General features: G+C 36.7%; 1 protein-coding gene across 1 annotated transcript in view; it reads left to right on the top strand.

The window, feature by feature from the left end:
- The window catches only part of CSMD1 (CUB and Sushi multiple domains 1), a 1,203,024-nt gene that overhangs the window by 733,583 nt on the left and 444,770 nt on the right, over nt 1-24,671 (top strand). Inside the window, exon 6 of the mRNA XM_086744017.1 lies at nt 14,668-14,780. Coding sequence (XP_086600143.1) covers nt 14,668-14,780 — 113 coding nt within the window. The remainder of the gene's footprint in view (nt 1-14,667; nt 14,781-24,671) is intronic.

Below are 24,671 nucleotides of genomic sequence, written 5' to 3'. Positions count from 1 at the left end.
TATGAGATAATAGAAGTGTTAAAATAGGAAAATATTGAACAGATATGCCAATTAAATTCAGTTTCAGTGTATAGTGTTTGGGGGTTTTGTTTTGGTGTCAGTTTGTTTTTTGGTTTTTATTTCTTTTCAAATGAACTGAAAAGCAAGATTTGAATTTAGATTTAATTAAATCTCAGCTCATAGAAAGTGAAAGAGACAATGTTATATGATAAACTCAAAGTTATTTGCTGGCTAGAGAGATACATTGGGTCAAAGCACAGTTTTAACTAGTGTGTTTCTTAGAATGGCCACTAGCAGATGTTTATTAAATTGATCCAAACAACAGGAAATATAAAGACAAGTTTTCCCCTTCTTTATACTCATAGCCTTCAACAGCCATCATTCCTGAACTGAATGGTTCATCCAGCTATCACAGTTAAAAACTACTGATGGACTATCCTTCACTAGTTCTTTGTAAATATTTGTCTTTTTTCTTCCATTGCATCTCTTAGCAGTGAGTTATACATGTACTACATGGAAACACTTTCAGAGGTGATATACATCATTATAAAGAACTGATAAATCAGAATAAAAAATAGCTTGACTGTGGCAATATGAGTGTTGCTTTTACTCATCAGACTAGCTCAGGCTTTCTCATTCTCATTGAATTTTACTTCCTCAAGAATGAAGACAAAATTGTGGAAATTTCAGAATTACTTCTATTTAATGTGAAAAAAATATGACAGATGTTATATAACGTTACAGTATGATGTATAATGCATTTTACGTGTCAGTGAAAACTGAGGAATTGAATATTGATTTCACTTGAGATTTATCTTTTTTTGTTTTTAGTCATGTGAAGCTCTCAATCAGTTCTGAATCAGTTGGTAGTCAGTTACAGTACCTTCCAGAGTTTTTGTCTAAGTCCTTGTTAGGTGCTGAGAGGTCTTCTGGATAGTCCTGAGAGCAATTTGACATGAAAGGTGGCTGTCTTCAAGGCATTGCTAAATCCAAGAGAGGTGGTAATATGGTTACATTTCTTAATATTAGATAATATGAATGAACTCCTTTTAATGCTGTTATAAGCAGTTATATTATTTTGGTAAAAAAATGATTCATGCTGTGGGATATATGTATCAACCTAGATTCAAAGACACTGCTGACTGGAAAGAGTGAACTGCACTTTTTATGATAGGGGCTGCTGAATGCAAATAGGAGAGGGGTGTGAAAATACACATATGCAGAAACACAGATGCAGAAGTCATATGTGGAGTATACAGTCCCCATACAATCAGTAGGTCTTGGCAGCATGCAGTATGCAATAAAAAAATACGGGATAACGTAATTTAAAAAAATATATATTTCATACATTATTGAGTGATGGTATGGCTGAGACTAATCCTGTTCTGTGCTGCAGACCAATCCTATTGAGCTTGGTGCTCGTTCACAGCTGTCAGCTAGGCTCTTGTACTATGATTCGTTAGTCCTGGGATTGTGTTACTTCTGGGGAAGAGTTATAAAGTAATTTTTAATTATAATACATCTACTTTTCATGTAGAAAAGTGTATGTGCGTGCACATATCTGTAGCATAAACCTGACAGACCTGATTCAGGGTAGAGATGTCAGAAGATCACTGAGCACAGCTGGGGTTTTATGGCTTTATCATTTCTATAAGCACTAAGCAAGTTGCTGCCTTCTTTTGGACTGGAAAGGATTTCTCCCTGTGCTGTCAAAATGAGTCAAGATGATAGAATTTTATAAATACATACATGTATGTGTATACAATCTTCCCCAAAATAGGTAAGGACCTAGGTAAGGGAATTATTCTAGACTGAAGTTCTTATGATGCAGAAGATTATAGATGTCTAGTATCAATACATGGTTTATAGGAAATTTATATACTTAACAGTGACTATATCCAAAAGGGTAACAGGATTTAAGCTCCTGAGACATCTTCCTTGCTACAATGAAGAGAAAATGACTAGTAATTCCTTAAATGTTATGACAGTATGATTCTGTGGGAGAACATACTAAGAAGCTGGCGTGAAATGGTGTGGAAAGAGGTATGTGGCTGTAGCCCTCACAAAAAGTTACTGCAAGTATTGGGGTTAGCGAGCTAACAGAAAGGAAACAGAAATTCTATTTGCTGATATATTTGTTTCTGGTTGTTATCTAATATTCTAAGACAGATGTATAAGCAACATAAGAAGCAAGAGAAATTCTTTCTACCTTACTAACTTAATATGTTTTGGATACAATTGGATGATCTCTCTTATTTGCTCCCTGTATGGGCTGTGATTCTTGCAGCTTTGGTTGTGTAGTACCCTATTTTTATTTTCACTCCCATGGCATCCATACCCTGGTGAGCAAGACATCCTGTAGCCTTTGGAAATTGTTCAAGAACTGTAGGTTGAGGAGGATTTCAGCTGCCCTTTTTATAAGCTCTAGGTGGTTATTCATAAAGTTAGTTGCTACTGCTTGCTCCATTGTCTTTTACATACCAGTTCTCAGTAAAGCACACTGGATTCTGAAAGGACAAAGACTCATGAAGTTTTTTTCCACTGTAAGTTGTAGTTTTTAGGAGGACATGTACTTTTTTTTTTTTTCTCTCAGAAAATAGGTTAGACTGTGTACAGTTGTATCTTTGGAAGACCTGAAATTCTGTCTGTTTGCACCTTCTGTCCCCCCACTCTATAGCTGGGAATCAATGAGTTAAGTTCTTTTACTAGATATTGTCTGACTCTATTGTAAGGTAACAGGATTTCATTGATTTATGGTTTGAGAGATCTATAATAGAGGATCATAATAGAATATAGAGAAATAATAATGAGAATTTTCTTTTTTTTTATTATCAAACAAGTCAGATTGATCTCAAACTCATTCCCCACAGCCACTACAGAAAGGCACAGTCTAGAAGAGCACTTAAAAATATTCTTACTTTCTTCCTTTAGAGACTGTTGCTAAACATCCTCATATATGGACTAAACTTTTAAATACAGAAAAACGTGGGTTTTTTCTCAGTCAGAAGAAACAATGTCGGTTCCACAAATGAAAATCTAAGAAAAAAATTAAATAACAAGGTATTCCTTCCAATTACTTTTTTCAACTAGTTTTTTTTTCTGTTTTCCATTGGATATCTGAAATCTTTCATTCAACAACCCATCCAATATAAAATACATAATGGAGAATAGTTCATAAAGTAATTAAATTAAATTAGTTACAATGAGTGGAAAAATATTTTTCAATTAATTATATTTGTATATTAATTTTAGCTGATTTTGAAAATGGTACAGTAACAACTGCAAATAAAAAGACATTATAGAGTACTGGAGAATAGACTTCTTCAGCACAAAAGTATAGTAGGTACCTAAATGATGTACTTAAAAATTCCCGTTCTATCTGCAATAGATATTATTTTTATTCATTTATATGAGTTTTTCAGAAGAATTACATCTGAAAATACAGAAGAGTGTGTCTGCATGTTTATATTTTCATTAGCTGTGACTCAAAAAAAAATACAATTCTAGGAGAATAGCATGTGCATGAAAAGTGCCAATTGCACTGGCACATAATAAACATTTCATAAGAAGATTGATGGTTACTGAACATTGATTTATACATCTGCTTTTTGGAACATATCTTGTTAGATCTTAATCCTATACTAAGAATACATAATAACTGAAATTTAAAGAAAAAAAAAATTGGGAACTACTTTTTAGATGAGCAATTTCTAAATTTTATTAAAGAAACTAAAATTTCTCCTGTATATTACACTGGATAATTTGTTAAGAGATTAATATGTACATAGCAAAAAATCTAGTTTTCAAAATGTTAACAAAAATACCCATCTGGATAATGGCAGTAAAAACACTATAGCTGCAGTGCTCCCTGAACAGAATACCCTGTATGCTGTAAGATCTATATTTTATCATTGCAGCTATTAATAATTACACTCAAATAGGGAAGAACTTTCAAAGCGGAATTTTATCTCTTAAGTGCTCAATTACTATATATTTGTAGCAACAGAAAAGCCCACAATTTAGTTTTATATGTGTTCAGCTGTAAGCTTGTTTTAAACTTTCATTTCCCTTCAGGACAGCTGTCTTATTAATTTTAGGACCCTACACTTGTATTCACTGGCTCTGGATAGAACTCGTTGAAAGCTATGGAAGAGCGGCTTGCAATATTCAGGGCCTGGGTTGAATATCACTGTATTGAACAATAAAATCTAATTTATTGCTGTGTCCTAGAACTTAATGTTCCACATTTGCTGGACAATGAAAGCCATATATTGGAAAAAACCTAGACATATAAGGAATTATTGTTTGTGGTGGTTTAGCCCGGATCACCACACAGTTTCTTATTCACCCTCCCCCTACCCAGTGGGACAGGGAAATTGGGAAGAAAGGAAAACTCGTGGGTTGAGATAAAAACAGTTTACTGAAAATACTAAAAACTACAAAGCTAACAGGATATAAGGATATTAATATATACAAAATGAACAATGTACAATTTCTCACCACCTGATGTCCGAATGACCGACGCAGCCCGTCCTGAGCAGCAATCACAGGAACAACACCAAGCAGTAAGCAAAGTGGGGAGAGCAAGCTAGCAAGGTAGAGGGAATGATGCCAGCAAGCAAGAGAGAAGAAAAGGATGCCAAGGGTGCCCGAACGGATACCCGACAAGAATGTCCGAAAATAAAAGGAATACCCCCTCCCATGGGCAACCCCCACTTATATACTGAGCATGATGTTTATGGCATGGAATACTCTCTTTGGCCAGTTTGGATCAATTATTCTGTCTGTCTTTTGCCCAGCTTCCCGCATCTGCACGTTAACGAGACTTAGAAAGCCAGACAGTGTCCTTGGTCTCATTAACAACAACTTGTATTGTCAGAATGTTTTTATCAACATTCTTCACACACAAAATCCAAAACACACCGGCTACTGAGAAGGAAATTAGCTCCATCCCTGCTGAAACCAGGACATTGTTCTTTTATTCATCAGCTTGAGAGCAGTAATAGTCTTCTAGAGGAAGAATATTCTATCCAGAATGTCATGGAATTTTGTCCCTATGATGTTTGTCAGATATCAGAGTGATAATTAAGACAAACATTTCCTAACACTGCTGAATCAGTAAACCAAGATGTTCTTAATAAAGCTTTTTTTTCCCAAAACCTAGTTAAAATAAACTAAAAATCTTGCCTTTGGCTTTAACCTCCAGCCAAACACAAAGTATGTGCAAGTGTATTATCCAGTGTGAGGTACAATCAAATACACAAAACAGACTGGAGACCTTTGTGCACAAAATTAAAATAATTAGAAAGTGCGAAGAGGGTTGTCTTTGGAACATAAAGTTCTGACTTATGTCATGTCCCATAAGCTCAATTATAATAGTGTTTATATGCCTTGAATGATGCTCAGCTGTTGATATTTACTGATATGGTCACACTAGCTCACATATTTCTAAGGTGAGATTCATCTCAACTGTCGTGGAAATCTAAAATACCTCAGATTATGTGCACTCCCAAAATACTTTTTCTTCTCCATTGACTGTACAGGGAGCCTAGCCCAGATGGAGACCACTGCACTGCCAACAGCTGAAATCAAATAAGAAGCAGCCCATCTCTTTCTCCTCATTTCACCACGTCAAAGCACTTCTAAGCATGCATGTAAACTGCTTAGACAACATAAGAAACTAAAGCTGTACCTTGGAAGAGTATAATTGATGTCGGTTTTTTTAAAAATAAAACAAATTTCTGCTTAATTTTCCATTTAAGCTATCTGACTATGGCCTTGTCACTTAAAAATTTGTTTAATGAAAAAAAAATTAAATAATTTTTCATTAAATTATAATAATTTAGTTTTAAATAGATCAATCATCAGCATGTTTCAATTTAACAGTTAATAATTCCATGAGAAAGGAATGAAGGAATAGAATCATAGAATGATTTGGGTTGGAAGGGACCTTGAAAGGTCATCTAGTCCAACCCACTGCAAGGAGCAGGGACAGCTTCAACTAGATCAGGTTGCTCAGTGCCCTGTCCAACCTGGCCTTGAATGTTTCCAAGGATGAGGCATCTACCACTTGTCTGGGCAACCTGTTCCAGTGTTCCACCACTCTCATTGGAATTATTTTTTTCCTTATATCAAGTCTGAATCTACTTCTCTTTACTTTAAAACCATGAACTCTCATCCTATCACAACATGCCCTGCTGAAGAATTTCTCCCCATCTTTCCTATGAACCCCCTTTAGGTGCTGGAAGACTGCTACAGGGTCTCCCTAGTGCCTTGTCTTCTCCAGACTGAGCAGCCCCAACTCTCTCAGCCTGTCCTCATAGGAGAGGTGCTCCAGCTCTCTGATCATTTTTGTGACCCTCCTCTGGACTCACTCCCACAAGTCCATGTCTGTCTTATGTTGGGGGCCTCAAAGCTTGACTCAGTACTTCAGGTGGGGGTCTTACGAGAGTGGTGTAGAGCGGGAGAGCCATCTCCCTTGATCTGCTGTCATGCTTCTTTTGGTGCAGCTCAGGATGCAGTTGACTTTCTGGGCTGCAAGCACACATTCTCTGTCCAGCCTGTATTTGTGCTTGGGATTGCCCTGACCCATGTGCAGGACCTTGCACTTGGCCTTGTTGAACTTCATGAGTAACATTTTACCAGACTTTGAAAATTTTCTATAATAACCTAATCAAATTTTCAAAATTCATCATCACAGGCAAAGTAGTCTTCTTACTTTTCTCTTTTTAATCATTCCATATGAATAATATATCCAAAATGTTTACCGGGCGATGTTTGTTTATTATACAATCAAGTTAATAATTAGCCTAATTAATGTAATAATTTCACTGTGGCTGCATGTAACACAATTGTGAAACATAGTCTTTTATTTAATGTTTGTTTATTGTATGTTGAAGAGGAACAACATGCTCACATCTATTAACGTTTAAACTGTCTACTCTCAATATGTAGGAAAACTGAGCAAATAAAAATGTAGCATTCTTAGACTTCTCAATTAAAAGGATCTGAATCATTGAAATTGACAATCTCTCATTAAGCATTTGTTCTTGGGCTTATTTCCTTACTGGTCTATATTTGCTTTCTAAAAAGGAGAGGGGAAGAATCGCCTCCCTCCACCTGCTGGCCACACTTCTTTTGATGCAGCCCAGGATGCTGTTGGCCTTCTGGACTGCCGGCTCATGTTGAGCTTCTCATCTACCAGCACTCCCAAGTCCCTCTCCTCAGGGCTGCTCTCGATCCATTCTCCGCCCAGCCTGTATTTGTGCCTGGGATTGCCACGACCCATATGCAGGACCTTGCACTTGGTCTGGCTGAACTTCATGAGGTTGGCATGGGCCCAACCCTCCAGCCCGTCAAGGTCCCTCTGGATGGCAAATTTATTTCAAATTCCACATTAAGAAGAGACAAACTTTTTCTGTGAAGCTATTATATTTAGTTCTTATCTAGGAGATAAGAACTCTCTTATCAAGCAAAATACATCTTGTTTCACTTCATTGTTAATGTAATAGTGTTGGCGTTAGACTAGGTTTTTACCCTTGTATTTTGTAAGTTGTCCCCTAACTTATATTTAGCTATAAATTCTTCCTTCTGCTGGTGGTGACCTGCAACTCCAACTCCACAACATGCAGCGAGTCTCCAATTGACTTTACTTTCCTGTGTTCCTGGCACTAAATTCATCCCAGGTCTCACTCTTGTCTTTCTTTTCTGTGAGCAGTTTAATTCACTAAAATAGCATACAGAGGTCCCAGTTGGACCAGAAAAAAAAAAAATCTGCCATTTTAATGAATTAAATGAAATCACAGAAATTCCAGCAGGAATCAAAGTTGGAAGACATGAGGAGAGGCAATACTGAGCCAAAGAATTGAGGAACAAGTAGTCAATGCAGAAGAACAGAAGAGAACGTCACACTTCTTTTAGGCAGTAGTCACTTGTTAGAACATCTTGTCACTGTGTGAAACTGCAGCCACAGTATTCGTGTTTCAGTGTCACATGTGCCCTCTAACACAGCTTATAAAGCTATGCATTTACAAACATGAGACAAATGCAGCTCATTACTTGCTCTTGGTTGATATCAGCTAGTCTCAGCTACCCTTGTGTTACAACCACTTTGAGGTAACACACCTTTAACATATTTATTTGTAAATATTTCTGTATTAAATATAGACATTTCTATACATATATATAGATGATATATAATAAATATACAGGGAATGTATATATATGCACACATATTATCTTCATCTATTTGCAGCAGCCATCATACTTCACCCCTTTGTAAACTGCTTCCTGTTATTTTGTCGAGCAGCAAGAGATCCTACTTGGAATTTCTCATTTTGAAATATATCTGCATGGATGATCATAGAAATATTTTAGCTAGGAGGATTTATAATGGAAGTTAGTTCCAAATTGAAAATTAGAGTGCACTGCTTTCTCTCTTCAGCTCCTAACCCAGAGATCTCTTTGAAACTCAGTAAATCTTTTACAATATTTCCAAATCAAAAAAAAAAAAAGGCAAAACCAAATAAACATTAAAAAGACAAATACTTTTGTGGTTAGATTAATATAGATACAGCGGAAGTATTAAAAATTGATGCATAATGAGTCTTGTTGGAAGGTTTCTGTGTATTTTTTTAGTCTGAACTAGTCTTTACACAGCCTGTATTTTCAAATATCATTTTATTTTGTTTACACTTGATTAAATTAATTTTATTTATTATGTTACTGTATTTTGGAAAAAAAAATAATGATAATTCAACTGTATATAGATGTTTGACTGAACACAAAATGGGGAAAATAGCTAACTTAGAAGGATAAGGGTAAATGAGTTGGAAAAAAATGCTCCAGACCCCACAGATTTGCTATATTTTAATTATTTCCTGCATTTTCAATTTCACAAAAATGAAGTATCAATAGTTTTCTATTATAAATATAGATCATCTTTTGGTTACAGTATAAAACAATGTCAGGAACCCTATAAAGGAAACAAGTTTTGGTTTATTTGTTCAGCCAAAAACATTAACTTCTTTATTTTCCTAGCAAATTTGCAATCAAAACCAATTTTTTTCTTCCTTTTTAGATAATTCACTTAATAAAATATGAACTGTTGCTATACCTGAATTTGAGTCAGAAAAAATTTCATAAATATAAGAAAATTTTAGCTAGAGAAAAAAAATATTTGTGACACACCTGTTTGTTAGTAATAATTTTAATAAAACCTATCACAATCTCTTGATAATGCAATAGAGACTTCAAAAGGCGCTATGCTTCTATATCTGACATACTACACATAAGGAAAACATTACTCCTTTAAGATTAAACAAAACCAGAATGTTTTATGACTTGTGTAAATAGTAGATTGGTATCTGTGTGTGGAAATTAAGGAATAAGAATAAAAATTAAAACATCACCTAAAGTAGTAAGACATTAAAAAGTTTATCTACTCCTCATAATAACCAACAAGAAGAGAGCCTTCTCTGCTATCTCTGCTGCAGCTCAGCTGCCTTTAGATCTAGAAAGAGAGTAGCTGAGATGGTTTGATTATTTGTCTTTATTTCTTGTGAGAAGGAATGTTTATCTGCAGAGGTGTAGTACGATACTAACATAAAACTACTATAAAGCTCTCAAAACTTGGCCCTTTAGTTCTTTATGGTGCTATAACAGGCAGCACACACAGGAATTCTCTAGAAGACTGATTTGTTCCGTAGAGCACAGCACAACATCTAGTATGCAGAAATGAGAGATTTGAGGTTCCCCATGCAATCTTCATCCTGAGCCCTCAGGTAAATGCATTGTTATATGATGTTATTTGAAAAAAAAAAAAAAAGTGTTCTGTTTGGTTGGTTTTTTTCCCATGGGATTGCTCTTTAACAGGTCACTGAATGATTGATAGTTAGTGGATAAACAATTACTTTATGTTTCCTTTAATCCCCATTCAGTGCATGGCCTCACATACTGCTTAGCACAAAGCATTCAAACTTGTCACTTGTCCAAGCGACAACCAATTTTAACTCTGTGATATTAGAAGCTAAGGGCCTGGCTGACATCAGTAGTGGAAATGAAAGCTCAACACTTCTGCAAATCAGACCAAGTATTTCCAGAAAATGCCCAAATAACATTACATATACACATATATGTGTGCGTAAATGAAAAATTTGATTAATGTTATTTAGACTAGATATCACTTCTTCTAGCTATCATATGTTAGGCCTTAAAATCAGTTTCACAAAAGCATTACCCTTTTCAGAGCAGAGGCAGAACTCAAACATAACTGAATAATTTTATTTCTTTTGTATTACTCCTCAAACAATAAACATCTTTGGTTAAAAAAGAAGTGAGAAAGACTTTCAATATTCTTTTTAGACAACATTGGAGAAATCCTCAATGAATATCAAAGCATTAAATCTTCTGAAGATAACTTTGATATTAAGAAATGTGGTTCATTACCTTATCTGAATAATTTGTCCAATATAACTGTGTTCTAAGTCTTAATCTGATTTTAGAGTTAATACCTAATCTGAGCTAAAATTACCCTGAAATTATTTATGTGCAACGCGAATGAATACTGTATCCACTAGAAGTAGACAACTTTACTTTAGTTGCACCATTGCTTTCAGAAAAACCTAATGACATGATTAAGTCATGCCTATTAGTGTTTTCTGAACACCTCAGAAGAGGTGCTCACATTCACAATGCCTGTTGGGACCCTGTAGTTTATACTAGTGCCTGCACTATGCCCAGGAAAGGCTGAGGGAGCATTAGTTAGCCATGGGCAGAAGAGTTTCATGATGTGGGTGTTGAGGCACTGGAAGAGGTTGCCCAGAGAAGTTGTGGATGTTCTGCCATTGGAAGTGTTCAAGGTCGGGTTGGATGAGGCTTTGAGCAACCTGATCTAGTGGAAGGTGTCCCTGGCCATGGCAGGGGGAGTGGACTAGATGATCTTCAAAGGTCCCTTCCAACACAAACCATTTTGTGATTCTATGATTTGTTGTTGTTGTAACCTTTAACAGTGTAGACTCTCAAGCAGGAATTGGTGTGAAGTGCCACTGTTCATATTTTCCATCGGTACTCAATATCAAAAGTTAGCCCATAACAGTAAAGGCTGCACTGAGTCAGAGGAAACAGACTGCACTAATGCCAGCACACAGAGAGCATATAGGCATTTAGCCATAAATTGTGGTGTGTGACATACCTCTCAACTGGTAAAGCTCAAACAATATGTCTCTCCTCTTTCTCCAGCTTCAGAAGAAGCACTGTTTTGTTCCTTGTGGGACTGAGACGGATGATTCTGTCTTTTATTGATTGAGCAGTGGTGTCCAGCCTTTCTATTCGTGAACACAAATAGATTACTTAAAAGCCCTTTCCCTGGCCATGGAGTTGCATTTTGTATACTGCCAAAATGAGTGACCATGTGTTTTAGGGACCTGTCCTCTACATTTTTTATATTTTGCATTAAATATAATATTCAGCTTTGTGGGACTGGAAATGAACTTTGCTTGACCATATGGGTTTTTACTTTTCTCCGAGGAGCATACCTACAATATTATTAAAGCTTTTGCTATGTGATGGAAATGTTATATCTGAGTCCTACTCTCTGATAAATAAGACCTAGAAGTAAGTAAGAAGGAAACAAATCAGTTTTTCATGCTACCTTCAACCTTTGTGCAAGTTACAAATCTATCTGCTGTACCAATTCAGGTGGCAATCGGCACTTTCAGCACTAACGATGCTTGGGTTCCCTGTCCTTCAGAAATTCCAGTTAAATAGTTAGTTAACATGTAAAGAACAACTTTACACTCTATCCACTTTTAGATCTGACATTACTAGAAACTCTGATGTCCATGTGAAGCCCCACCTGCACATGATGAATGTTACAGAGTGCAGTGCTTCATCTAGGGGTGCCCCCTTTGATGTACACCTGTGACCCACAGGATTGCAGTCTAACTTCCCATTCAGAATTTGTTGCCATTTCTGATTTTGTGTGCTACAATGAAGAAGTTCTGAACACTTTACAGAAAAAAAAGTCATACATAGGTTATAATATTGCTTCCCAAACCAGCCTTACAACTAAATTAGTCAAGTCATATTTCACTTTTTAATTTTCTTCAATTAAAAGACCAAAACTAGCATTGTTAGTAAAGAACATATTCCTGTCTAGTATGCAGTAGCTAGATTAAAACTCTTATAAAATAGGTTGCTTAAAATACTCTCTGAGCATCATGATCAAGACTCCAGGGAGACCTTCTAGTGGTCTTCCAGCACCTAAAGGGGGCTTATAGGAAAGGTGAGGAGGAACATTTTCACATGGCCTGTTGTGATAAGGCAAGAGGTAATGGGTTTAAAACAGTGGGAGGTAGATTCAGACTTGATAGAAGGAAAAAAAAAATTACATTGAGGGTATTGGAACACTGGAACAGGTTGCCCAGAGAGGTGGTAGATGCCCCATCCCTGGAAACATTCAAGGCCAGATTGGACAAGGCTCTGAGCAACCTGATACAGTTGAAGCTGTCCCTGCTCCTTGCAGTGGGTTGGACTAGATGACCTTTCAAGGTCCTTTCCAATCCAAACTGTTCTATGATTCTATATTATCATTAACTTTCTTAGGACAATGGGAAGATTTGAGATTATTTAGCTGTACCTTGTAGAGTTCACATGGATCTGAAAATATTTATGTATAGCGTGTATCTGGGAAATAGCTGTTTATGAGAAATATAGATAATGAAAGATCTGCTTCTGATATGCTTTTCTAATGATGTTTTTTTACTCTTTTATTCATGTACAATTTAGTGCATATAACAATTTAGTATTTCAGCCAGGAGTTTTGCTAACTTTGAAATTCAGAGCTCTGGATATGCCAGAATGTTACTGCACGTATATTTCATTTAAAACAGAAAACTAATTGTCTAAGCACTATTTCTAGGAGATAAGTTTGTGTATTTGGACATACAAGTTATCAGTTCAGTGATATGAACTGCACTCTATATATCGTAAAACCTTTTAGATTTAGCGTATATTGTGGCAGTAGCTAAGAGGTATGAGCAGATTAAATATTTTTAGAATTCTTCATATGATTTTATTTTTTCTTTTCCTTTTAATTATATCAAGGTAGTTTCTATAGGTACACCCAAATTCTAAGTAGCCTTGAAATAGCAAATACTAGTTCACAGAAATATTTAGAGTGTCTGAAATAAGGAGTTTTTAAAATATAGTATGCTCTAAAATGACCTAAGAAGTGTATGGGAGAATATGTAAAGTATAAAAGTTCATTTGACTGAAATGTAGAAACGTGTACAGGGCTGAATGTTTTGATCAACACCTGTAAGAACTATTAAATGCCAGTTCCAACATTTTTAAATTTGTAAATCCACTTTTAAACAATCTATCCCTTTTTTCCAAGAAAAGCTGTTAAAATAATTTTAAGTAAGAAAATGAGATTGTAAATGAGAACAGAAATGTCTCTAATGTAGATTATACATCCTAATGAAGAAAAAAAAAGAAAGTTTTATTAAGAATTTCTGTATTTCAGTAAGTATATTAGTCTTATTCCATTACAGAAAGAAAAGAGATTCAGCCGTGACTCTAAATAGGCTACTCCAGCATCAGTAGTCCTTAAAATGATGGGTTTCTTAGTAATCTAGGATATTTAATAAAACTCTGAAATTCTATATTGCAGTGAAAAAGGCATCTATATCACTACATTGATTCATTTCAGAGAAATAAAATCTTATTTCAGTTTCTTGGAGTTTTTTTAAGCTCTGATAATCCTATGTCTACTCTAATATTGGCAAACATAACCTCACAGAAGTTTTTTCTTAGCTGAGAATTTCTGATGCTGTTCTGTTTGTGTTTTGTTTCAAATAATCAATATTTTTGAAATTGAGAAACTACATTTCCAGCTTAAATTCTTGTAAAAAAAAAAAGCCACTTGGTAAACTAAGACATGAATTTACAGCATATCAGGTACTCTGCGGTGCAATGATAGACTATGGTGTGACCCAATGTGGTCCAAGGGCTTGTTGCCTATACTGGACAAGTTCTTTGTGTGCAATTTTTCTTCATAGTATCCATAGTTAATACAAGCTAGTTAGTTAGCCTGTATTTGATTATGTTTAAGCTTCAATTTTTTAGAAAGTTGATACACACAAATACAGTTCTAGCAAGATAGTTATGTGCCAATAATTTACCACCTAAGCTTAAAATGAAGTAGTGCCCATAACTCTTATTTATCCTTTCTTCACATCTGAGATTTTGTTTCCTGTGAATTAATTGACACAGCAGGGAGTCAGATGATGAAATTTTGTCATAATGGAATTTGCTTATTTTTTTGCAGAATGATTTGACACACTCATGCATAAACACACATGCATATACTATGCACACAAAATTGCTTTTCTTCTTTAATTCACAAAAGAGTAGTTTGAGATACAAGTTTTGACCATAAAATGGGTAGCTGTAATGGCAAAGAAAACACTTCTCTCAGCATAATAGTCACTAAACTAATAATAAATTGAGATTAGATGACAGTGAACTACTGCTGTCAAATACATTGTAAACAGTACAATAATATATTTTGATTATTTTGTTGTATGGGTTTTTTTTTTTCTTCTAAGTACTATACATATGATTTTTTTTTAATCATTTACATTAGATTATTTTTTCTTCTTCCAGGTTGACTGGTATGAATCTACCTTCTCCTGTTATCAGCAGTAAGAACTGGTTACGACTCCATTTTACATCGGACAGCAACCACCGACGAAAGGGATTCAATGCTCAGTTCCAAGGTAGGAAATGTATAAAAGTGAAGGAAAAAAAGTCCTCTACCTTTAAGCCTTCCTGAAGTGGTGGTGATAGAAATTTGTTTTTAAATATCAGAGACATAGCAAAGAACTGACTCATACGACAACTGCTCTTACACTGAGTAGCTGTTATCCTTGCGTGATCAGGCATCTCTGGGGAATTTACTTTTGGAAAAAGTATCTTGCTTTACATTGTAATTTGAATATACTTACTTGCTCACTTTTTCTGTAATAAATTGCTTTGTATTAGGTCTGATCTTTGTTTTAAAAACATGCCTGGAATGCCACTTGCAGAAAGTCAATTCCACACAAAGGCATACTGCTATCTAAACGTTGTCTTCCTTCATTGCTCAAAATCTCTAACACTAGTTATATTGAAAAGAGAATAGCTTCTAAGTGTATCTGTACTTTTAACTTCTGTCCTTCCATTAGTTGTTTCAACAATTTTACCCTACACATTATAAAGTAATTTATGACTTTTAGACCTTCCTTCTTTGGTGAAACTGTAGGGCCCGTATCACTTTAGAAATGACAAATATACTTCAACAACTATATGCTTATGGTGACTATGACACGCACATGTAATGCATATAAAGGCATTTATGTACATAGTTCAAAAATATTTTGACAATTTTATTAAAAAAGGGAATCTTTGAAATTCCATTTTATTTTGGCAAGTCAACACGAGACAAGAAAGACATTGAGGCCCTGGAATGCGTTCAGAGGAGGGCTACGAAGCTGGTGAGGGGTCTGGAGCACAGGCCTTATGAGGAGCGGCTGAGGGAGCTGGGATTATTCAGTCTGGAGAAGAGGAGGCTCAGGGGAGACCTTATAGCTCTCTATAACTTCCTGAAGGGAGGTTGTAGTGAGCTAGGGGTCGGCCTTTTCTCTCGTGTAGACAGTGATAGAACTAGAGGCAATGGTTTCAAGCTGCGCCAGGGGAGATTCAGGCTGGACATTAGGAAATATTACTTCTCGGAAAGGGTAGTCAGGCACTGGAATGCACTGCCCAGGGAGGTGGTGGAGTCACCGACCATGGGGGTGTTCAAGAAATGTTTGGATGTTGTGTTGAGGGATATGATTTAGCTGAGAAGTATTGGTGATGGTTGGACTGGATGATCTTTTAGGTCTTTTCCAATCTTGATAATAATTCTGTGAAATTCTGTATTCCGTGATCCCTTGCACTTATAACTTATTTTTACAAAGTTTACTGAGAATGCATATATAATATGCATTTTGGTGCATATTGGTGACTATGAATTTAAATGCACTGCTCTTATTAACTCTGTGTCTTAAGCCTATTAACCAGAGATCTCTATGTGGCTCATCTTGCCGATGCACCAGAAAACTAAGAATCACAGAATAACAAAGGAAACTTTAGGATAGAGTAACCAACACAGAAAACTACTTTTTTGTTCTTTTTCCGTATATCTTCTCTCTGGCCAAATACTCACCATGGAATTAAAGCTTTAGGGAAATATCTGGGGAGATAATTATTTCAGATGTATATCTGTTGCTCTGCATAATACATCAGTTATTGAGTTTAAGTGTAAGCTTCACTGATACAGAACACTGCTCATGAATGACAAGTGGAAGTATATTACTACAATTAAAATTCTTATAATTATGAAAATTTTCTTTCTTAATTTAAATAATCCTTTTAACATGCAGGTTTATATGATTTACTATATTAAATGCAAACATATCTGAATTACATGAGCCACAGCTATATAGCTTATCGGGGTCAATAGCAATTACATAAATTTGTATGTTAGTGTTATAAACATTATAAAATGTGTTAAAACCTAGGAGACAGGCCTTCAACACATATAGGATGAAAATTCAGGGTGATATGAAAATCTAGTCAATCTAACAGCTTCATTAATTCCTTTTTATTACACAGATTTAGTGATTCTTTCTTTTACATGTGTATTTGAGAACTAAGCAATAATTTGGTGTTTTATTTTAAACAGAAGTAATAATGATATTGATAGCTAGAGAAGCCTACTAGTACTACAAATCACAGAATAGCAGAGGTTGGTAGGGACCTCTGGAGCTCATCTAGTCCAGTACTCTCCTCAAAGAAGGGTCACGTAGAGCAGGCTGCCCAGGATTATGTCCAGATGGGTTTTGAATACCACCAAGGTTGGAGACTCCATGACCTCTCTAGGCAACCTGTGCCAGTGTCTACCCTCACAGTAAAAAATCTTTCATTTGTTTTTAAGTGGAATTTCCTGTGTTTCAATTTGTGCTTATTGCTTCCTGTCACCATAAACAATCTGGCTCCATCTTCTTTACAGCCTCTCATCTCATCAGGTTTTAATACACACCAATAAGATCCCTATCCCCCTCAAGCCTTGTCTTCTCCAGGCTAAAACATCCCAGCTGTCTCAGCCTCTCCCATATGATTTTGTTTTCAGAAGCTTGTTTCTGCTAAAATTCAACAACTTTGACAGACATTTCCATCTTAGGTGCTTTTCTCATGTTAAATAATTATTTGACCTTATATTAAAAAAAAAAAAAAAAGCTAAAAATCCTATGAAATACATGGCATTGTTTGCTTGTGGAAAACCTGGCAGTAATAGGATGCCTCTAATATGTCATTGTATCCAGGCACAATTCTTATATTTCTCATCCTGGTAAATCCTGTGGTATAGGCTATATGACTCTGCAACCTCTGAAACATTTTCCTTATGGGCAACTATTCCCCATACTTTAAACAGACTATTCCAGAATGCTCACATATAGTTGGGATTGATACGTAGTTGAACTATCCTGTCTTTGAGACAGGTGAAGTAAACAGACTTTCTGAAGTAACCATTAAAAACTTTATTAATAGATGAGTACCCATTACAAGTCTGACTAAAACCTAAGAATCTTTTTGATTCTTCTGTTTTCCCAGGGTTCCTAGATCTTGGACAACATCCTCAGGGCATTCAGGACTCCACTTTCCTACATTACTTAGACTACTTTCTTTCTAGAAAGAAAGAACAGTCCCTTAAAATCCATTTGTGCTGTCTTTTTGTGATTGTTTGCTTAATTCATTCATGAAGTGATTTTGTGTATGTGTAGGTGTGTGTATGATAAAGCTATATAAATATGCCAGACAAGAATAATAATCCCCATTGTTTTGGGGAGATATGAAAGTCAGTAATTTTTATTTCAGACCTTAGATATTAAATGAAAACAGCCTATTATACCTTGCCAGATAGTAAGTTACTGTATTCTAGAGTTCTTATAGCATACAGGTTTTTTTTTCTGAAGTCCTTCATGAGAAAAAGGGCTAGCAATTGTGAGACTTCTCTCAGCTGCTTATAGAATATTTTGCCTGCCTCTTCATCCTAGTTGGGTGGTCTATGACAGACTGTCACCATGATATCTGCCTTGTTGGCCTTCCCCCTGATTCTTACCCATAAACATTCAGCCCTATCATCACCATCATCAATCTCTAGACAGTCAAAACACTCTGTAACATACAGGGCTACCCCACTCGCTATCCCTCTTTTCCTATGCCTTATGAAGAGTTTATAGCCATCCATTGCAGCACTCCAGTTTTGTGAGTCATCTCACCATGTTTCTGTGATGACAACTGTATCATAGTTTCCCTGATGCACAATGGCTTCCAGCTCTTCCTGTTTGTCGCCCATGCTGTGTGCATTGGTGCAGATGCACTTCAGTTGGGCTATTGATCCCACCACCTCTTTGAGTGGAGAGGCCCTCATTTCTATGCGATCATTCTCAGGTACTCTGGCTGTTCTCTCTGGTATGGACATCTGTTAGTGGGAAATAAATGCATGGACAATGTGGATCCCCCCAGAAACTGGGCTGAGACACTCAGTTTTCCCAGTAGCTGCCCCTGGATCCTGGTCTTCACAGCTGCTGGCACCTGGCCATATGAGCCCTCTAGGCTGCAGCCCCACTACAGTCACTTGTACTCAGATCTACATGTGAGCACACACTGACACCCACACACAAATGGGTCTCAGTCAACCGCCAGGACTCATGGTCTTCCCAGGTGGGACCTTCTAGCTGCTGCAGTAGCCACCTTCTCCAAGTGCTTCACCCTCTGAGACCCACATGCTCCACCACCCCCATAGCTCCTGGGCTACTTCACCTACTCATCAGCTCATCTGGCTGGATCTTTGGAAGCCCTCACACACTCACTTGCACACCTGCTGTCACTTGAGTGGCTGCGTCATGGTCAGATAGCCCTCTAGCCCATGGTCTGACTCCAGTTGCTGCAGTCAGACCCCCACACATACACATGCATAGAGTCCATCACCCAGGAAAAGCATTAGAAATTGAGTTTGTTCAGGAGATAGGACAGACTGCACTAGTCAGGCACAGGGCATGGTCACACAAGCATAATGACCAGCCCCAGTTTAAATGCAACTAGCCCCATCCTTTCCTATATTCCTGTATTTTCGCATATCTGTTCCTCCCCAAACCACCTCAATCCATCTCTTCCTTTCACATTGATTCCTCCCTTAAATACTCCATAATCAGCCTTGTGCAATCCCAAAATGTTCTTTTGCTGTACCACACAATGAGCCCTGTACCCCTTGGCAGGAACTCCCCTCAGTCTGTGAGATGACTGGAGAGCTCCTGGTGCAGGGTGTCCTCCAGCCCCTAGGGCTGCAGATCACCTAGGACAGCTCTGGGATGGCCAGGATAGAGATTGTGTCTCTTCATTGGGTACTGGCGTTTCTCTGCTTGCCCAGGATTCTGAGTTTCTTCTGTGCTTGTGGAGATGGGCTTGCAATGGGCTGATGGCCTCTGTGATGGTCCTGGGAGGAGCTGAGGCAAGGTGATATTTGTTTCTCCCATCAACCATCTTCTCCCTGTGAATCTTCATGTGTGCACAGGTGAGCTTTTTATTGCCTGACCTAACATGTCTGGCTTTTCAAAAGCAAGTCAATGTGAGAGCCAGCATAATGCACCTCTTTAAGCAACAACAGGATAAGAAATGTTTTTTTACTTTTCCTAGTAAGAGTTCAGATTATCAGACTTTTTCTGCAGTTAGCATACAGATACTTTAATTATTATTTTAAACTCATACCAAATTTACATCATATTTATTACTATGTTATCATGGCTGTGTTATTGCTGTAACTTAGCCTTTTCTAATCAACCAAAATCAATACAGCTAACAGCCAATTTAATTTTGTTTGCTCTTTGAACAGGCAAGCAGAATTATTATAATTTATTTCATTAAAATATTTAAACTACTAATTAGTTTTAAAACTATGCATAGTTAATTTATTTCTTCAGCAAATTTTTCAAATTTAGATCTCTCAACTTGCATTTTTGCAATATTTAGTACTTCGATTTTAACATGGTCAAGAAAACCAACTCACTAACATAAAAAATAAAGCAGTATATTAGAATTAAACACTTGAACACATTAATTAAGTATAGTTTTAAAATACTTGGCAAACTGAGTGTATAAATAAAACAATGTAGTATAAAAGGTATGCCTAACCGGTGGGTATTTGGATTTCCCCTTCAATCATATTTATTGTCTCATCTTCTGTCATCCACAGTAGAACGTTAAGGAAAATTTAAAAATGAATAGGTGTAGAGTGAAGGATTTGGGGCGCTTTTCTTTTTTTTTTTTTTTCCCTCTTGTTACTTTGTTTTGATTTTTGATCTTTTGATGTTGATTTTTAAAAAAAAATCATTATGCCTTATTTTCCCAGGGAACCTGTGGAATTTTTTTTATACTTTCAGATTTTCTAGACAGAAGGAGACCTGGTTTAAATGTCTTTGAAAACCACCAGAACAAATGACAGTGTAGTTACATGCTTTGCCTTGCCTACTTCATGTCTGCTATACCAGCAATGTTGGTTTTTCAGAGATCAACACTCCCGGGGGATATAATTGGACTCGGTTCTTGTTCTGCCTTGTTCTGTGATGGCATTGCCGTAGGAGAAAAGATGTTACATTCACTCAGTTGTAAACTTCTTTTTTTTTTTTTTTTTTCCATCCCTCTGCCCTCACCTATGCTGATATACAAAGACTCTTTGCGTATATTTGGTGGGAGTTGAAGAGTATATGATTTCTTTTATGCCAGTGCTTTGTAAATGCATAAATTCCCCAGAGTTGAAGTTACATTAACAGTTTCACTATGAGATGAAAACCTAGCACTTCCCAGCAACAGAGTTTATCAATATACACAAAATGACTTAAAAGGTGTGATAATGAATCCTCTGCTCTTGCATATTTATAGCATGTATATATACTGTGCTTGTTTAGCTTCCGCTTATTTCCAGAACAACGAAAGAAGGTGGTTTTAATATCGTTGGTTTTCATTTTAAGAGAAAAAAAATCACAATACTTTTTCCTATAACTAATCTACTTAAGTTAAATAGTTATTTCAAAATTCCTAGAAAGTTAACAAAATAAGAATGTTTCTAAAGTGAAGCCTGATTAGTGAATGTGTTCCACTTTTACAGTAAGAATCAGATAGCTGTTGTAGAATGTTTCAAATTAAATATGCTATTTTTGGAAAGTTATCAGGTTCAAGGAGGTATTAGATATTTTGATCATTATGTACCAGAAGTTATCTATCATCTGCTGTGTTTGACTACCTTAAATAATTCAGGATTTAATAAACATCATCCTGAAGTCAAACAAAGAATATAATAGAGGCTACTGAAATAAGTGTGTACTAATGGAAAAGCATGAGTTAAATAATATAACTAGATAAAGTAGTTCCTTTCAATGAATTTTTGTAATTCAGTGTCTACATATAAGTGTGTGTCTATCCTTCCTACAAATCCTTTAAAAGCTTAGAAATGGTGTTTGAAATAAGTTTAAAGAATTCATAGTATTTCCTTGATGTGTGGTACTTTTAGTTAGGGATTTCAATTATAATTGTCACTTAGAGTCAATTTAGAAAAGAATATTAGTAAAAGCAATTGATAAAATAAAAAATCCACAAGAAAAACTGTTGTTTTCTAGCTTTTAAGTGATGCCAAATATGATTTCCCATTAAATAGTACTGAGACAATAATTTTTATTGTGTTAAATTTTATTATCCAAATAATAATCCAGTCCTGATATGAAAACATCAAAAGGTAGATAATCCACCATCTCTCTTGATCATTCTTTTCTGTGGTTAACACAATGACTGTTAAATAGGTAGTCCTGTCAATTGTACTAGTCTGATTTTGTGGCTCTGTGTACAGTAATGATGTTATGTTTTTCCTCAACAGAGTAAAAAGCCTTTTGTAACACCTTATGATTTCCCTTTTTGAAGCACCAAGTCACCTCTCAGTCTTCGAGATAAACTAGGGAGATTGAGCTCTTTAAAATTCTCTTTGGAAGTAATTTTCACCAGTTACTGCATTTTTATTGTGAGTTGATGCTATCTGAGAATTCCAGTGACTACTTATGTGATTTTAGATATCTTAAAGTATTGGACCAATGAGTACTGGATCTACAGCTAAAACTACATTTAATTCTTTTTCACATGTGTTTATTTTTTTCTTATTACTATTAAAAAAAAAATCACAAATGCTGAGGAAGCTAGAATCATAGAATCACAGAATAGTTGGAAGAGATTTTTCAAGGTCATCTAGTCCAACCTCCCTGCAAGAAGCAGGGACATGTCTGCCTAGATCAGGTTCCTCAGAGCCTCATCCAACCTGGCCTTGAATGTTTCCTGGGATGGGGCATCTACCACCTCTCTGGGCAACCTGTTCCAGTGTTTCACTACCCTCATTGTCAAAAATGTCTTCCTTATATCTAGTCTAAATCTACCCCTTTTTAATTTAAAACCATTACCCCTTGGCCTATTACAACAGACCCTGCTAAGAAGTTTCTCCCCATCTTTCTTATAAGGCCCCTTTAGGTACTGGAAGACTGCTATAGGGTCTCCCTGGAGCCTTCTCTTCTCCAGGCTGACAACTATAACTGTCTCAGTCATGTCCTCCTCTGGGCTTGCTCCAACAGATCCATGTCCTTCTTACGTTGGTGGCTCCAGAGCTGGATGCAGTACTCTGGGTAGAGTCTCAAGAGAGTGGAATAGAGGGGAAGAATCACCTCCTTTGACCTGCTAGCCACACTTCTTTTGATGTAGCCCTGGATAGAGTTGGCTTTCTGAGCTGCAAGCACACATTGCCAGCTCATGTTGAGCTTCTCGTCCACCAGCACCCTCAAATACTTCTCCTCAGGGCTGCTCTCAATCCATTCCCCGCCCAGCCTGTATTTGTGCCTGGGATTGCCCTGACCCAGGTGTAGGACCTTGCACTTGGCCTTGTTGAACTTCATGATGGCACCTCTCCAGCCTGTCAAGGTCTCTCTGCATGGCATCCCTTCCCTCTAGCATGTTAACTGCACCACACAGCTTGGTGTCATTGACAAACTTGCTGAGGGTGCAGTCTTTCCCACTGTCCATGTCACTGACAAAGATGTTAAAGAGGGCCAGTCCCAATGCTGACCCCTGAGGGATGCCATTTGTCACCGCTCCACTTCAACATTGAGCCACTGACTGTCACTCTTTGAGTGCGGCCATCCAGCCAATTCCTTATCCACCAAGTGGTCCATCTGTCAAATCCTTGCCTCTCCAGTTTGGAGTCCAGGATGTCATGCGGGACAGTGCCAAATGCTTTGCACAAATCCAGGTAGATGATGTCAGTTGGTCTTCCCATATACACCAATGTTGTAAGCCCATTATGGAAGGCCACCATATTTGTCAGGCACAATTTGCCCTTAGTGAAGTCATGTTTGTTGTCACCAGTCACCTCCTTGTTTTCCATGTACCTTAGCATAGTTTCCAGGAGAGTCTGCTCCATGATCTTGCCAGGCACAGAGATGAGACTAGCTGGCCTGTAGTTCCCCAGGTCTTCCTTTTTTCCCTTTTCCGTCTTTAAAAATAGGACTTTTGTTTCCCATTTTCCAGTCACTGAGAATCTCATCAGCCTGCCACAACTTCTCAAATACTGATGGACAGCAGCTTGGCAACTTCATACATCAGTTCCCTCAGGACCTGCAGATGCATCTCATCAGGTTCTATCTACTTGTGCACCTTCAGTTTCCTTAGATGGTCCTGATCCTGCTCTTCTGCTACAGTGGGCAGTTCTTCATTCTCCTAGTTCTTGTCTTCAGCTTCTGCAACTTGGGTGATATGGCTAGAGCCTTTGTGGTGAAGACCAAGGCAAAAAAGTCATTGAATACCTCAAAAAGTCATTGAGTACCTTTAATTAGTTAGTGTTAAACTATACGACATACCTTAGGGGCATAAATAAGTTTACTTAACTGTATTAGCACTCCTGTTATGGCTGCTGTGTGTAGAACACTTGTTCATTTATCTTTTTTCTTCCCTTGTTTTTTCTTCTTTCACATTGTGTATTTTTTCCTCACTTTGAAACTGTAATTGCAGATTTCCCCTCATCCTATAAATACAGTCATTGTGGTATTGGAAAGTCATTTGCTTTGACAGTCTTTATTTTGACTTGTTTAGTTTTGACTAAGAGTCTATTAAACTATTTTCCCAGAACATTTGTTTAGTATAATTGATTTACATTTCAAGGACACTTATTTAGCTATGTGTTAAAATCTGTACAAGTCTACAATGAGAAGTTCTCAGAGAATGTTTTTTTATAAAGTAGGAAAGAATAACTCTTTCTTCTATTAAAAGTAAGATTCATTTGGCCTAAGCATCATATGTGACTGTTGATTGTGAATAAATCCCTTTATGGAAATTAACTTAAACCATCCTTTTCTAGTCTGATTTTCAGTCTGTCTCAAAACTTGAGTAACTTAATGTATCTTACATTGACATCTAAGAATATAAAATACTCAAAAACATTTATCACTGGCCTGTATTTTCTCAGTTCTAAATTTAGGGGTTTTTTGATCAAAAAGGAGAAT

Source organism: Chlamydotis macqueenii, chromosome 3, assembly GCF_036417535.1.
Source record: "Chlamydotis macqueenii isolate bChlMac1 chromosome 3, bChlMac1.mat, whole genome shotgun sequence".
NCBI lineage: Eukaryota > Metazoa > Chordata > Aves > Otidiformes > Otididae > Chlamydotis > Chlamydotis macqueenii.
This window is presented reverse-complemented; position numbering and strand designations above follow the sequence as displayed.